This window comes from Phodopus roborovskii, unplaced genomic scaffold (assembly GCF_943737965.1).
Source record: "Phodopus roborovskii unplaced genomic scaffold, PHOROB, whole genome shotgun sequence".
Taxonomy (NCBI): Eukaryota; Metazoa; Chordata; class Mammalia; order Rodentia; family Cricetidae; genus Phodopus; species Phodopus roborovskii.
In genome coordinates this window covers 31143056-31158924 of record NW_026126418.1, presented here as the reverse complement: position 1 = coordinate 31158924, position 15869 = coordinate 31143056, and the positions used below count along the sequence as shown (strand labels likewise).

Here is a 15869-nt window from a genome sequence, read left to right as displayed (position 1 = left end):
GTCTTGCCCGCTACAGTTAGGTCCTATAAATAACAGGCCCTGATCTATGAGATATGATTGAATGTGAATGAACTTCATGGTTGTAATTTGTTTTATCATTTTTTTTTCAGTGTAGTTACTCAAAATCTGAACACATGGTAGACAAAGAGCATTGAGCTGACCCCCGCCCTGTGATTTGCTTCCATTCTGAAGATGATTGATGTTCCATAAGTCAAATCTTTATACTTAACCAATCTGTGTGCTCCGTTCCATACTGCTCAGCATGGTGACTTTTTTTGTTTTGTTTTGTTTTTTCCATCGGACACTGGTTAAAAAGACAGCTGTGATGAAATATCCCTGAATATCCGTACTTCCCTCAATGTAAACAGTACCGAAAGGCAAACTAACCATTACCCACTGTAGCCTAGGGGAGAAAGTATGGGGTTAGAAAAGCCTTGCATTTCCATCAGTTCCCATTGTTTTGAGGCAGACTTCATAGCTAAGAAATGCATTTCATTTTCACCTTTTATTTTGAGCCAGGTTCTCCATGTTGCCTGGGCTGGTCTTGAACCCTTGAACACAAATGCTCTTCCTTCAGCCTCCTCAGTATGTAGGACCTCAGCACACTGCTGTGTGCAGCTGTTTCACTGAGTGTTTGCTGGCCCTGAACTCATCCTCCCAAGTGCCGGGATTGCAGGTGTGAACCACCACACAAGTTTTGCTTTATTGTTTAAAGCAGGATGGAACTTCAGTTCTAGGTAGGAGCTCATTTAACAGTCCAAGAGACAGAACAAGATGGTTGCCTGCTCAAAGCCACATGACTGATTGGTGGCAGTCCCAGGACAGATCTCAGGCTCCTGGCATCCAGTGCAGACCTCCTCTCTGTCTGATCAGCTGCCTTTAACTTCAGCGGTGTGTCAAGCTCATGCACACCACCCTAGCTGTCCCAGACAAGCCAGGCAGGTACTCAGCAGAAGTCACCCTTTCCGGAAGCCCTCTTCACCTTATGAATCTAAACTGCCCCTAAAGTGGAGAAACATTACAGATTTCTGCCAGAGTAATAGGAGAAGAAAAAAATAAATCCAATGAGTGTATGTTGATTCTAGGCAGTCGAGGTTATTTTAGGAGGTTAACACAATACCTCAGTGACCAATAGGCAGGGAAAGGGAAGCAACTTATGTTAAACAAATGCCAAATACAATTTTCTAACTATTCTCCCCATGACAAGAAAAAAAAAGCTATGAATAGTTTTGATTTCTAAAAGCCAAATTTAATAAATTAATAACTGCATGCCAGGTAAAAATATAACTTTACAGCTGAAAACCAAAAATTGAACAGAAGATGCTGTGTGCATTTTTATTGATAGGATAACTTACTGAAGTGACAGGTCTGAAAACACATCTTGCTTTTGCCGAAGAGAAAGCACTATGGTAGAGAAGAAGAGAGAGAAGCTGGAAAGGAACTGTCTGTGGAGTTGGCATATGGAACAGTGATGGTGACACAGTAGCCAGGCAGTGCTTGCGTGTGTGCGAGTGTGCACAAGCATCAGAAGCCAATGGCGTGGACCCCAAAAGCAAAGTCATGACAGTTTACTCTGGGAAGCATGCTGGGTGACAACCACAGACAACCCAGGACAGAGAGGCGGTGCAGGTACAGGTCTGTGATTCCTTGATGTGGGGTTTCCTCACCAAACAGGGGTAATCATGCAGTAGCTTGAGTTTCTCTTAACATGATAAACACCCAGGATTACCAGAACTGGAAAGCGTGTGTTCACTGTTTTACAAGGACAGCTGAGTGGTGCTATAGGAGTGACAGGAATTTCCTTCATTTTAATCTGGGTATTTGGCCAAACCTCTAACAAGAAACAATTCAGCTAGTGAAGCTAATTAAATTACTAGAAAACATTCCTTCATCTGTAAAACACTTTTCCCCCCTCAAATCAAAGCTCTAAAATAAAATGTCTTCGTTTTTGATCAGCAGCTCAACCACCAGTCTCTGATAGCGTATGTCATTCAGGGCAGCCATCGGGTCTAGTTCTGGGGACCTCATGAGGGTTGGCCCAAACACGATCCCAAGGTTCTCTGCACTCATCAGGTTCTCCTTCTCATGAAGGGTCACCCTGAAAGACACAAGCGCAACACAGAAGACGTCAGTGATGCAGGCTCTTCATCAAGTCTGAAACCCAAATGAAACCAGAGCCACATCAAGGCTTGTGTCCACTGGCCAGCTCTCCAAGTTATTGTTCTGTGCTTCTCGGAAACGTCAAGGAATGTGACTTCTTTTGAAGTAGGTTATGCTGATAAAGAATGTAAAGTCTGGTGATTGCTGGGCTCACATCTGGACCATTTGGGTTCAGATATTTGTGGACTCTCCTTGTCAGACATTATTTCCAAACATGGAGGAGGTGGAGGAGGAAGAGGTCCGTCCTCCCTTTCCTTTGGCTCTCGGCTGCTCTTGGGTCTTTCTGTAAAGTGAAACCTGAGTGTCTAGGACAGCAGCTGTGAGAGCAGGAAGAGTGGCTCACAGTGAGGACAGCGCCAGGGTCTGCCTCTCTTCCTGTTACCGGACAGCATCAGCACAGACCGTCTTAGAGAGCGCTAGTTTATTACGGAACATGCCAATAAAGCCATCTATGAAGCAAGCTTTAAATTGCAAACGGCATTTGTTGTGAGCATGCTCAAAGTAAGTTCTAACTCACAGTGCCTTTAAAGAGGGAAAGAGCTGGGCATGGTGGTTCACACCTTTAATCCCAGGACTACAGGGCCGAGGCAGGCAGATCTCTGTGAGGTGGAGATGGACCTGGCCATACAGTAAGTTACAGGTTAGCCAGCTCTATATAACAAGACACTGTCTCAAACGCTGAAGACTAGAAGGAGGAGGAGAGAAAAAAGGAGCAGGTATCCACGAGTGACAGCAATATCACGTGCATTTGGATGATGCATGCTTTGGGGCATATAGAATTTTTGTTTCTAATTGATTTTAGAGTTTGAGGCCCCAAATCCACGGACATAATATAACTGTGAAATTTTTGTTAGAGACTGATCACCATCAATCATAAAACAGCTTAACTTATAACTGAAAGTATTCCCACAACACTGTCCAATGTTGGTAATAGTAGTTAATAGTCTAAAATGCTACACCAAGATTGGAGCGATAAGCTCAGAACAGTGCGTTGCCTCACAAACTGACAGCAGCAACCCTGTTCCCCTCTATAAAATGCACACCAATGTCTGGAGAGCACTAGCATCCTCACAAACAGGCCCTAGAACTACAAGGCATGGACGTCAGGGTGAGGCTGGCATGTGGTACTGCTGTGCATATTATTTTTAGCACCCTTTCCCAACTAACGCAGTTTCTCACAAGACAATGCTGCTATGCGCCTACGCATTCACTCGGGAGAACGTGTCCCTTCTTTCACCTTTTGCTTAGTTTTATCCCTGAAATGTGGCTGTACTGCAGCAGTGAGGTACGAGCGGCACTTGCCTCTTTAGATGAGCCATGAGGTACCGGAGGGTTTCGCAGTGGGCAGGCGGCAGCAGTCGAAGTGCTTCATGAAGGGTCTCCAGCTGCTCATCAGGGTCCATGATTTCTACAACAGCAAGGAGGACGCACTAGCAGAAAACTGATGTGACTGCCTAGGAATACTCTCCCACGGTGCTTTCGTAAAGCAAGCGAAAACGGCATCTCACTGAACCTTGCTCATAACCAAAAAAGCAGCTGACTAAGGCCAACTTAGCTTCAGTGTGGTAACAGGGTTCAGTGTCCCCCCGCCCCCACACACACTTGAGGGTCTTATGGTCTGGCAACTGAGGAAAACAGACACACTAGATATTCAGAAGGTAACTGTAACAAATCCAGATACATGTAGACACACAAATAAAGCCTTGTGCACTCTAATGAGTCCATCTGAGAACATTATAGACATACGTACTGCCAGAATATTTAAAAAAAAAAAAAACAAACCCTGTAGTATACAAGACAAGCTAGCCCACTGCCTCTTGGGACTTCTGGAAAAATCTTATTGATAATGTTTTTTTCTTTTTTAAGTGATATTGTTTATCTTTGTAGTGGTATGGGCAGAACCCACACGTCATAAGTACCAGCCAAGCACTCTACCACTGAGGAATACCCCAGCCCTCTATCTTTCCAAGAAATGTATCATCTAACATTTGCTTGCTATATTTATTATGCTGTGTGTTATAGAACAAAATGAAGTCTCCCTTCAAAGCACGAGGACTCTCCATTTCTTAGAACATGTTCTGAAAAACACACAGCAGGCAGTTAATTGTAAGTGTGCCATGCCATGGTGGCATCCTGGGAGAAAGGGCTCTTCCAAGGAGTCCACCATGAAGAGAAGATCTGGGCAGCTGAGATCTGCCCTGAGGGCTCATAGCCCAGCCCGCTACTGTTAGAACTCTGCTCCGTCTATCAATCACACCTGTAACATAAACAGCCAAAGCGGTTGCAATTCTGTGCTCTTGAAAAAGTAATCATGTTCTCACTCTGGTTACAAGGACTGCCTTAAATGCCAGGCCTTGGGCCAGCCACAACAGGACCTAACACTGAGGAGTCCTAATCATAACAGCAGCCTGGAAATGCTGGGGGGAGTCTCTCTGCCCAGGAGTCAATGTTTAGGATAGAAGGCTGAAACTCTGGGCTCTCTCCTATATCCACAGCCCCCACGCAATGACAATGTGTACTGTATATACTGTGTATAGTGTATATACTGTGATACTGTGTATACTGTATATATTGTGTTTACTGGGTATACTGTATATACTGGGTATCCTGTGCATACTGGATATACCATGTGTACTGTGTATGCTGCATATACTGTGTTTACTGTATATACTGTGTATACTGGATATACTGGGTATACTGTGCATACTGGGTATACCAGGTTCAGTAAAGGCTGAGTTTTGACTCAGCAGAACAGGCTAGATGAGTCTCAGAACATGACTAGTGACTGAAGCTATTAGTTCAAAAGAAACTTTGACTGCTTTACAGCTTTAGTCCAAAGCTTCATCAATTCCTGCTTCATCTCTTGCTAACAAAGAATGCGTTCTTTGCTTTTTGCCATGAAAGATAATGCATGAATTCCAAACCGTGGGGACTTTAAAGTGTATATGTTCATAACACAGCTATTTTCTCAGACATTGAAACTCAGTAATTGAATTTCTAGAATAAAGAGAAGAAAAGTCTGTTTACCACAGAAAGCTAGCTCTTAGCACAGGGCTAAATTAATCTGAAACTACATGATTTCAGAAATTAAAAGCAGCTTTTTCTTTTTAACTTCTACGGTTAATCTTGACCGGGAGAATCGTGAGACAGTGGGAAGCTGCCCACAGCTCTGGCATGCTGGCTCAGGGGCGCGTGGCTCCTCCTGGAGGCTGACAGCAGGTGCTGAGGTCGTAGCCTACAGTGCACAGGAATGCAGCAGGTGCTGTGAGGCTGAGCCAGGGACACACTGCTGGGCGCTTGATTTTAAGTCAGGAACAACGTCGACGTCGACGTGAGGCAAAGGTCTACAGTAAAGCCTGAGAGGAGTGAAGGAGATGAGGAGGGAAGACGGTCCAAGCTGAGCTTGTAATGTCCTGAGGGGGCTATGCTGCTAAGACTGAGGGGCAGCGGAGCAGATCCGGCTGCAGAGGCGAATGAAGGGCTGAAGTCAGATCAGAAAGGAAAACAGTTTTCCTCATGTCAGCTGTGGTCAACCCTGAAGGTTTATGGAGAGAAACAGCAAGGGTATGAATGAAGACTGGCTATAACCTGATGTTCATTTATTTGTGCATTTATTTGTGTGTGTGTGAGTATGCATGGTAGGTGTGTGGAGGGCAGTTCTTTCTACCGAATGAGGTGCTAATCACATCCTGAAGGGGTGGATGTCAGCACAGTGAAGAAACCAAGTCATGGCTACCACCTGCCCCATGATGGGAACGAGGCCTGGGTGGGAATGTAATGAAAGGAGGAATGCCTGGCTGAGGGTGGGAGCAGGGTCAGGAGAGGGCTTTGGAAAGTGTGGACAGAGAGCTAGGAAGTAAGCGTGTATTGCCAATTCTCTACAGAGGCGTTCCACAGGAGAGTAAAACTTCCCTGAAGTACACGGATTACCAAGCTGTGGAGTGGAGGAGACCCAGGAAGTTCTCTATGCTGGGTTCAACTGAGGCTGCACACTTAGGGAAGACAGTTCTCAGACTCCTGAGCTGGGGACAGTCCCCACATGGTTTCCATCATGGCCAGAGGGTACTCGAAGATGCTGGCTCTCTGACAGGATGCTGTAGGAAGGCATGGCTCTGGGCCTCTGTTCTAGAGCGACAGAGTCTCCGCCAGGAACAGAGGAAAGAGGAAGGGGTGGCAGACTGGGAGCTCAGGGAACTTTGGAGGGGAGTGCATTGCACTTCAGGTTTTGCGGAGGCTGTGCAGCCTGCAGAGGAAGGCAATCTGCCCCCCCTACACTAGCATCCCTTTTCCTGCCCTCAGCCTCTCACTTCAGCAGTCACATTGGGACTTCAAGAAAAGCTATTCACAACACAGCTCTACCAGCTTTTGCAGGAAAAAAAGCTTCAACATAAACTATGACTTCTGTTGTGAGAGCAAAACAATGCCAGAGATTTCTGGTGGGTAGAGACTGAGAGATGTTTCTAAAAGGCCTAGAGTTAACGCCATTAGGAGGTATAATTTAACCCTGCCCATCACTTTAAGGGCGTCTTCTCCTGGTTTCGGAAGAAGCCACGCAGGGTACGCAGGGTACGGAGTGAGAGAGCAGGGCCTCAATGAGAGGACAAGCATGTTGGGCAGGCACCTCAGGCACATCTCTGTAACTGTCAAGGCCTTTGATCTCCCTTCTGTGCATTTTGAGGTACACTTGAGCCTACACCCCTAAAGCAAGAAGCAGGCTATAGGGAAAGGACACTAAGTTTCACAGCCACCAGCATCAAATATTTACATGAGCCACAGGAAGGGTGCCAGGGGTTTGGGTGTCACAGAAATCAGTTACTAGTTTACATTATAAAGGAGGCTTTTATTTCTCTCCATTTGGGGGAAAGGAGGGTTTGCTGATTTCACATAGCAAAGCTTCTGGAAACAAATTCCACAGCAATGGCAAAAGGTTTGGAAGAAAAACAAAGGGAAAGATTTTCCTGGGCAGTAAAGGTGGGATGGGGAAAGAAGGTGAGGTCATAAGAATGTGGGGCCCAAGGCCTCAGAATCCGACAAGAGGCTTGGGTGTTAGCAGGTAGGGTGTGTGGTTCTGAATCAGCCTGTGTGAGTCACTGCTGTGCTGTCCTGTCCTGGCTCACATGCACAGAGGCAAGTTCATTCTGATCTCAAGCTGCACAGTAATAGGAAGAACCACCTGCCCAGCTACTGTCACATACCACGGGCTGTGCTACATAGGTAAGTGCCCTCCGCAGGGGACATGCTTTCCAGTCTGGGGTCAATCAGCTGAGGACTGCCTGCAAACTCCCCAGGCAACTGAGGAGCACTGAGTCCATCCTAACTAAGATGGGAGCAGTTACTCCCCAAGGAAGGCCAGGAACCAACCTTGTTTTCTAACTTCTCATCAGGGTTCCTCATGCTGTACTGAGATCTCCCTCACTGATTCAGGAGAAATCACAGCTCCAGGAAACTAGCCATCGAAGGTCAACAAAAGCCCTCAAGGAGAAACCACATTCAGAACAAAGGATGTCACTGCTTTGTGACAGTCCAAGTGAAGGAGCAAAGCAGAGGAATCACTGTGTTTCCAAGGGAGAGATGTCATTATTCAGATGGTGGGCATGTGGGTTTAAAGACAGAAGCAAAACGACAAAATAGACTAGCTTTTCTTTAAAAAAAAAAAAAAAAAAAGTGATGCCAACACCTAACGTCTGTTAAGATTTCCCTTTTTTAAAGGGTGTGATGTTGCAAATGTGCCATTTTCTTCTCAATTTTAAAAAACAAAATCCAAACTTTTGGCTGAGGAGTGTTGAGGCCTGAGTCCAGTTTCCCACTTCTGAAAACAAAACAAAGTCTTCTGTGATGTAGAGCTGTGTTCTTGGGGACATAACTGACAGGCTAGAGATTGTTTGTGAACTCGGAAGCTCTGGGTGTTCCGGGTAAGTACCGATACTGACAGGAACGTTTGCTGGACCAAACAAGACAGCAGACAGGAACGTTTGCTGGACTAAACAAGACAGCAGCCTTGCTCTGGCATTTGATTTATCTTACTGAATACTGACTCATGCCCAAGCAGCACTGGTACAGATTATTTTGGAAAAGTAGTGCAGTACAAAACCTTCTCAGGGTAGAAGGCATGGATAACCTGGGCTAGGAAAGTAGAAGTGCTTACAGACACATGGACCAGACCTTGGAGAGAGCTGCAGGGGACGCACCACAGGAGGAGTGGCTATGGAGGAGAGGCAGCTTGTGGGGTGGGAGGGTCACATGCTCATACTTACTGGCAGACTCTATGAACTTGGGGTAGGCATCATACGTGATGAGAGGAATTGGCAGATCCCTGAAGTACAGTTTTAGTGCACCAGTGATAATGTTGATATCTTCATACATGTTCACAGAAATATCTGCCTTTTCACCATCTTTTTAAAAAAACAAAACAAAACAAAAAACAAAACATTGAATTCACAGCCAGTATCATTATAATGTGATTTGTGCATGATGATATTTTAAAGATAGGCAACACTTTAGGTTGTATTTAAATTAATTAAGTATTTTATTATAACTATATAAAAGCTTGTTGAGATGTTTAGAGTTTGGGACTGGGCAAGTGTATGCTGTGATGTTTTTACTTGAGAGTTAAGTGATTTTTATTTTAAAATAAAATAAAAAAATGTATTTTTATTACTAGCAACCAACACCCTAGTTTCTTAGATCAAATTCAGCATGAAACATAATCTATGTTAGTGACCCACTTTGGTACAACAGCAAGTACTTTTTCTCTTCTTAAGCTACTTAGTTTTCCTTGCTCAGCTGTGTGTGTGTGTGTGTGTGTGTGTGTGTGTCACACACACACACACACACACACACACAGAGAGAGAGAGAGAGAGAGAGAGAGAGAGAGAGAGAGAGAGAGAGAGAGAGAGTGACTTTACATTTCATAGTTGCCTGAGGATTCCCAGGGGGATAATGCAGTGTTGCTTTCTTTCTGTTTTATGTAAACACAATTTGCAAAAGAGAACACAAGCCAGGCCTGCCAACCCAAGTGAACCCCAGGAACCAGATGCTGGAAGGTGAGAGTCTACTCCTTCATGTTCTTCTCTGACCTCCACACATGTGCCATCCCATAATACATAAATATAAAATAACAGTGATGATAACGAAGGTCCCTTATTTTATCCACACCTGGCTTCACAGAAATAATATCTGGATCTCACCTACCCAAGCCCTATGGGTAAATGAGGCAATGAGAAGCAAAATATCAATCAATCAAACAAACAAAAGAACCAAACCAAATCCCAAATGCCCAACAAGTCCCATGAAAATGCACCAAGATTCTGTGTGCTGAAGTAAGAAGAGAGGCACTCTAAAATGGAAGACCATTTAGAGGTGTTGAGAACTCAGATTCTGAAGCAAGGCTGTCTTCAGAGAGTCTTCCAGTGCTGTCCTGTGTTTAATAAAATCTGAACTTGTTGGCGGGAGAGATGGCTCAGTGGTCAATAGCACTGGCTGTTCTTCCAGAGGACAATTCCAGGGTTCAATTCCCAGTACCCACATGGCAGCTCACAACTGTTTGTAACTCCAGTTCCAGGGGATCCAACACACTTACACAGACATATATGCAGGCAAAACACTATGGCATATAAATAAAAAAATAGAAAAAAATCTCAATGTGTATCTATTAAGATTTAATTAGCATAATTTCCTTGCTAGATATTTGTGTGTCTTCATGCCTATGTGTGTGCACAGGTGACAGACGTTAGTAATGAAAAGGAATGAGTTAGTAAGCTATGAAAGACACACACAAAAGAAACCATTAATGCACAGTGACAGAAGTCAGCCTAAAATGGCTTCATGACATACAATTATAACCAGAAAAGGTGAAAGGTTTGTGATTACTGAGTATTCGGGGGAATAAGGGGACATATAGGTAGAGTATGAGGATTTTTTATGTTAGTGAAACTATTCTTTATGATACTGTGATGTAGACAGAAGATACCCCAGTGTAAACTCTGACTTTTAGTTAATAATGTATCAGCGTTGGGCTATCAATGATAACAAATACACAATACTAATTCCAGATGCTAAATCAGGCAGGGTAGGGCATTCCTGGATCCCAGTGTGCAGAAGCTGGGGGCAGGAAGGTCAAGAGTTCTAGACCAGACTTTGTAAACATAGCAAAGCAGTCTCAAAAAGCAAAATCAAGTTAGTAACAGGGAATTTGGGAGTAGGTGCCAATGGGAGGGATTACACAGGAAATTGCGGTAATTTCAGTTAATTTTTTTCCTGAAACTCTAAAACTACTCCATAAAAGCCCATAAAAACAACAAGCCAGCCCCCTGAAGATGTAGAGCACTGCAGCCTTTCTGAGGTCACAGTTCACTTGAGTCTGCTTCCGAGTACCTCTTTCACACAGCGTAGCATGAGGCCATGCACAGGACAGGACCAAGCAGGATAGTGTTTTCTGGAAACTAGAGGCAATGTCCTCCAGGGAAACACTAGAAAGCAGGTAGTAGGTGCCTTGGCGTAAAGACCTGGAGAAGGTGATAGGGAATCCATAGGAAGGCAGGGACCAAAGTCAGCAGGAATCAGCCCCATGCAAGTCCTGACCTCAGAAAAAACAGTAAGGGCTTTTGCTGTTGTTTGTTTTGTTTTCTTCTTTTCTGCCACAGAGGTCCTGTTTCAATACCTGTCAATACTTTTCAAATATCCCTGTTTCCAGGGTACACGACCAATACCCATGTTCCCAGAGTACACAGCTACTTCAGCTTTTAGCCTGGAAAGTAAAGCCACCATTCTTAGAGCCCACTTTGTGAAGATGAGGGTAGAGGTTGGACTGGGTGTGTTTTAGCATTCAGAGAACTCAGTGGAGGCCAACAGAAGAGTCCACTCTCCTCCCATTCGTCTCGGGCTGTAGTGTCACTGTCGGTGTCCCCTCGCTTCTCCGTGTCACTGTTGGTGTCCCTCACTTCTCCGTGTCACTGTCGGTGTCCCCTCACTTCTCCGTGTCACTGTTGGTGTCCCCTGGCTTCTCCGTGTCACTGTCGGTGTCCCCTCACTTCTCCGTGTCACTGTTGGTGTCCCCTGGCTTCTCCGTGTCACTGTCGGTGTCCCCATGATTCTCCGTGTCACTGTTGGTGTCCCCATGATTCTCCGTGTCACTGTGGGTGTCCCCTCACTTCTCTGTGTCACTGTCGGTGTCCCCATGATTCTCCGTGTCACTGTCGGTGTCCCCTCATTTCTCCGTGTCACTGTCGGTGTCCCCATGATTCTCCGTGTCACTGTTGGTGTCCCTCGCTTCTCCGTGTCACTGTGGGTGTCCCCTCACTTCTCTGTGTCACTGTCGGTGTCCCCATGATTCTCCGTGTCACTGTTGGTGTCCCCATGATTCTCCGTGTCACTGTCGGTGTCCCCTCGCTTCTCTGTGTCACTGTCGGTGTCCCCATGAATCTCCATGTCACGGTTGGTGCCCCTCGCTTCTCTGTGTCACTGTTGGTGTCCCCATGATTCTCCGTGTCACGGTTGGTGTCCCTCGCTTCTCCGTGTCACGGTTGGTGCCCCTCGCTTCTCTGGCTGTATTACTAGGGTTTTGTTACTCTCCCCTGCACAGTTGCTCTGTGTTATCCTCTGGTTAGCATCAGCATGCAGGTTTCTCCTTGGGAAGCCTTCCCTAACCACTGGTGTCACTTGCTCTGCTAGACTATGTTAAGTTTTCCACTTACTAATATGTTCCTTTATGGAAATATTAGTCAATAACCAGTGTGTGCTTACTGTGAGTTCTACACAGATGTAAGGACCGAGAACTCAGGCTAACTACTAAATTAGAGTAAATAACTCAGTGCCTGGCATACGGCAGTACCTTCATGTAATTTCTGAGTGAGTAAATCAGAAAAATGAAGTTTTAAAAAGCTAAGCGCCTATAAGACTAATACTCTTGGGTTTACTATGGACATTATCATTAAGATAGTTCTTTTAAAACCTGATTTTAAATTTTTATGCAACATTTTTTAGTTTTAAAAACAAATTGCATCCTCCCTGCCAAGACAGGGTTTCTTTGTGTACCCATAGCTGTCCTAGAACTTTCTCTGTAGACCAGGCTGGCTTTAAACTCAAGAGAGTCACCTGCCTCTGTCTCCTGAGCGCTGAGATTAAAGACACGCACCGACATCACCCAGCTTAGAAACAAGTTTTACTGATACAATTTCAATATAGTATAATTAATCATTTAAAGTACACAATTCAATTGTTTTCCATACACTTATCAAGTTGTATGACTGCTACCATAGTCTGATTTTAGAACTTTCTTATGCCCTCCGAAGTCCCCATACCTGTTAGCACCAACCCCTGGCCCTGGCCCTGGCCCTGGCCCTGGCCCTGGCCCTGGCCCTGGCCCTGGCCCTTACAAAGGGTAATATACCTCCCTGCTATCAGTCTGAATAGTCTGGCTATGCCACATGTATGGGTCATGCAATGTGTAATCTTTTCACCTAGTTTAGTTTAACACCATATGCTGGTACTTTGTTTCTCTTTTTAAAAAGCTACTGAATATATCTGTTGTATTAAAATATGAACTAAAATTTTTTCATTTATTTATTTTGTGTGGATGTATGTGTGTTGGCTTGCATGTATCATGGAATGCATGTGGAAGTCAGAGGACAGCTTGTAGGAGTTGGTTCTCTCCTTTAATTCAGGCTGTCAGAACTGTCTAATTAGGGTTCTTACTATTGTGACGAAACACCATGACCAAAAGCAACTCAGGGAGGAAAGGGTTTATTTGGCTTTCAGATTAGTCTATTATCAGGGGAAGCAAGGACAGAAGGCAGCGCAGGGCAGAACCTGGAGGCTGGAACTGAAGCAGAGGTCATGGAAGAATGGTGCTTATGGCTTGCTCAGCTTGTTTCTTACACACCCAGGATCATTTGCCCAGACATGGCATCCCTGACCCTGGGTGGGACCCACATATAATACTTAATCAAGATAAGGCACTACAGACTTGCCTATAGGCAATCTGATGGAGGCAATTTCTCAACTGAGGTTCCTTTTACCAGATCACTCTAGCTTGTGTAAAGTTACCAAAAAACCAGGACAGGCATGGTGTTAAATAAATGCCTTTACCCACTAGGCCATCTCTTTGAAACAAACACACAAACAAACCTGACTTTTATTTATTTGGGACAGGGACTCTCTACATAGCTCTAGCTGTCCTAGAACCTGCTATGTAGACCAGATTAGCCTAGAACTAACAGAGATCTACCTGCCTTTGCCTCCTGAGTGCTGGGATTAAAGATGTAAGCTGCCATGCCTGATTCTAAACCTGAATTTTGTTTTGTTTTGTTTTCCCAGACAGAGTCTCTCTGTGTAGCCCTGGCTGTCCTGGAATTAACTATGTGGACCAACCAGGCTGGCCTCAAACTCAGAGATCCACCTGCCTTCACCTCCCGAGTGCTGGGATTAAGGGCGTGAGCCACCAATGCCCAGTCTCAAACTGAATTTTAATAAGAATCCACACACTACTGCCTTTCATTTGTCTCACTTTAAACTGTTTTCTGTTAAAAATAAGAGACAACCTGGAACAAGAAATCCAGGACCTGCACTTTGTTTGCAGAATGACAACTTACTGGCAGTCTGTAACTTCTTTGTTCCCTGATTCTTTCTTTCCTTTTCAGCTCTTGGCTCACTAACCACATGCCCTGGGATTATGGGCTGAGGCTCTACCACGGCCTCTCAGTGTACCCCACATCTGCTATTTGTAGTCCCCCCTGGAGATACAATGTAGCAAATGTGTAATGGTACCTGCTGACATTACCATAGGTAGTGTGCTCCAGCAAGTGACCATCTCCTGGGCGAGGCAAGACGTCCCAAAACTTGCCTTTATCTTGACTCCTGGACTAAAGTCCATGACAGCACTCTGTGGGCCCTCCCTATCTTCATCCTTCTTCAGTTTCATTCCTGGAACTTCCTGGAACGGATCCCTCCTGATTACTTCACTTTACTTACTTGGCTATTTATTTGATACTTGCTTTGAACAGAGATTTGGGCAGCATTTATGTGCATGTCTGATTTAAATGATCCGCACTATTGGTTTTTCCACACCTGTGTTAAAACTCTTTCTATAATTCCTATAAATGACTACAGCACGAGTCCTGGAGGAGGTTCAGAGTGGGCCCCAAACACCTGACCATGTGGCGCCAAAGAAACCACTGGGAATCTTAAAATCTACTTAGCAGTGTTACAAAAAGGTGTCCTGATGTTTAATGAAGGAAAACGTGTCAACAATTTGCTTTCTGTGGCTGATGTGATTTTTAGTTTCTTTCCAGTGTTTATGTATTTTTGAAACTCATGACTGCAGGCTGGGAGGGGGACATATTCGGTTGCTGCCTTTCAGATAAAACACTTAGGCTGGCCTACATTCCCCTTTGCAGGTTGGTAATATTTCATTATTTTTGTCTTCTGCTTTTGTGGCTTATGAGAAGATTGTCAACAGGAAAGTGTGACAGAACTAGAAGTGTGCTTATTTTCAGGCTGGGGTGGGACTTATTGGTAGAGCACCTGCCTAGCATATGAGGTCCTGGGTTCAATCCACAGTACCTCCTCCCTGCCCCAGGACAGAAGGGGGGGAGAGCCTCTGCCTCCCCATTGCTGGGAATAAAGGCGTGCACCACCAAACCCAGCACAAATCAAAACTTACATGTTATTTTTAAAGTCCAATTAAGCTGGGCACGGTGACACATTCCTGCAATCCCAGCACTCGGAAACGGAGGCAGGAGGATCTCAAGTTTGAGGCCAAGCAGAGCACAAGCAAGATCTTATCTCACCCTTCTGCCTGAGGTAAAACAAAACAAACAACCCATGGACTCCCACAGCAGGCAGGATTTAGGCCAGAGCCTCAGCTCTCCTCAGCTTTCTGGCTCCTGTATGTGAGTCAGTCATACAGAGGCCTGAGAACTGTAGTTCCCAGGAGGGCTGAGTGGGCTAACCCTAGCTGGGCAGGTGAGATGGTTACATCCTCTCCCATCTTTTCTGTGGTTTTGGTAAATTGAACTCATCTCTGTTTGTAATAAATTTGGACCAGTCTTAGATAGTCAAATGCTGATGATACAGATAAACTTCACATTTCCTTCTCAGCATTAAATTTGACCAGTTAAGCCAGCTGATGCAAAGACAAGATGCTACAAGCTGAATTTTGTTGTTATTTGTTAGGCTTAGCTTTTTTTTTTTTTTTTTTTTTTTTTTTTGAGAAGGCTGGGGTCAAATTCACTGTGCACCAATCATGGCCTTCAACACTGATCCTCCTGCTTTTCCCTCTCAAGTGTTGGGCTCACAGGTGTGTGCCACCATGCCTACCAGACTCGTTAGAAGACTATGATAATCACCAGTCATTTAGAAAATGAGCTTAAGAGTAGCATAAGAAATTGGACTTTTTTTTTTTTTTTTTTTTTTTTTTTGCATAGTATGACCGTGGGAATTTAATGGGTATGCTGAAAACATACCTCTATCAAAAGCCATCTTGACATCTTCAATTAGGTCACTAAATCCTGAGACTCGGTACAGTCCTTCAGAGTTAAGACCTGAAAATAAATCAGCAAAGCATAGAAACTAATTTTCTATTAATTCTTCCTTCACATTTCAACTTCTGTCCATACTTCATGCTGGACAAGTGATGTATTAGAAAAAAAATAATAAAACACACATGCATGATTAGAAGTCTTTTCCCACTTTTCTCCTAAAATGAATCTGTT

The 15869-nt window shown here is 44.6% G+C and overlaps 1 protein-coding gene across 1 annotated transcript in view; it reads right to left on the bottom strand.

The window, feature by feature from the left end:
• Positions 1 to 1227: 1227 nt before the first annotated feature.
• Chn1 (chimerin 1) overlaps positions 1228 to 15869 on the bottom strand; it is a 144626-nt gene continuing 129984 nt past the window's right edge. Inside the window, 4 exon segments of the mRNA XM_051184459.1 lie at positions 1228 to 2098; positions 3463 to 3568; positions 8415 to 8552; positions 15621 to 15698. Coding sequence (XP_051040416.1) covers positions 1927 to 2098; positions 3463 to 3568; positions 8415 to 8552; positions 15621 to 15698 — 494 coding nt within the window. The 3' untranslated portion in view covers positions 1228 to 1926.